Here is a 404-nt window from a genome sequence, read left to right as displayed (position 1 = left end):
ACCGTTTACGGTAATAACATTGGCGTGATAACCATGAGGGCAATAGCTGACAAAGCGATGGGGGAAGCAGTGGCACAACCATCACCATGACCACCACCACCACCACCACCACCAGCATTGTCATCATCACCAGCATTGTCGTCACCAACATTATCACCACCACCATCACCATTATTATCACCACCACCATTATTGTCATTACCACCATTATTGTCACCACCAGCATCACCACCACCATTATTGTCACCACCATTATTTTCACCACCACCACCACCATCACCACCAGCAACATCACCATCATTGTCACCACCACCACCATCAGGAGGGGGTGTCGGATCAGTGGGTGGATCGACCACTGTAATAAGACTGCTGCCGTTGGAGGCAATGGTGCACACTTCAGTGTA

The 404-nt window shown here is 49.8% G+C and overlaps 1 protein-coding gene across 1 annotated transcript; it reads right to left on the bottom strand.

Moving 5' to 3' along the window:
- Nucleotides 1-5: 5 nt before the first annotated feature.
- On the bottom strand, nucleotides 6-404 carry TM35_000113630 (uncharacterized protein; the record flags this gene model as incomplete). The annotated part of the gene is made up of 1 exon (XM_029025072.1): nucleotides 6-404. A coding segment is annotated over one exon (399 nt), but the record flags the coding sequence as incomplete, so codon positions are not given.

Source organism: Trypanosoma theileri (genome assembly GCF_002087225.1).
Source record: "Trypanosoma theileri isolate Edinburgh chromosome Unknown TM35_Tth_11_V1, whole genome shotgun sequence".
Classification (NCBI taxonomy): domain Eukaryota; phylum Euglenozoa; class Kinetoplastea; order Trypanosomatida; family Trypanosomatidae; genus Trypanosoma; species Trypanosoma theileri.
This window is presented reverse-complemented; position numbering and strand designations above follow the sequence as displayed.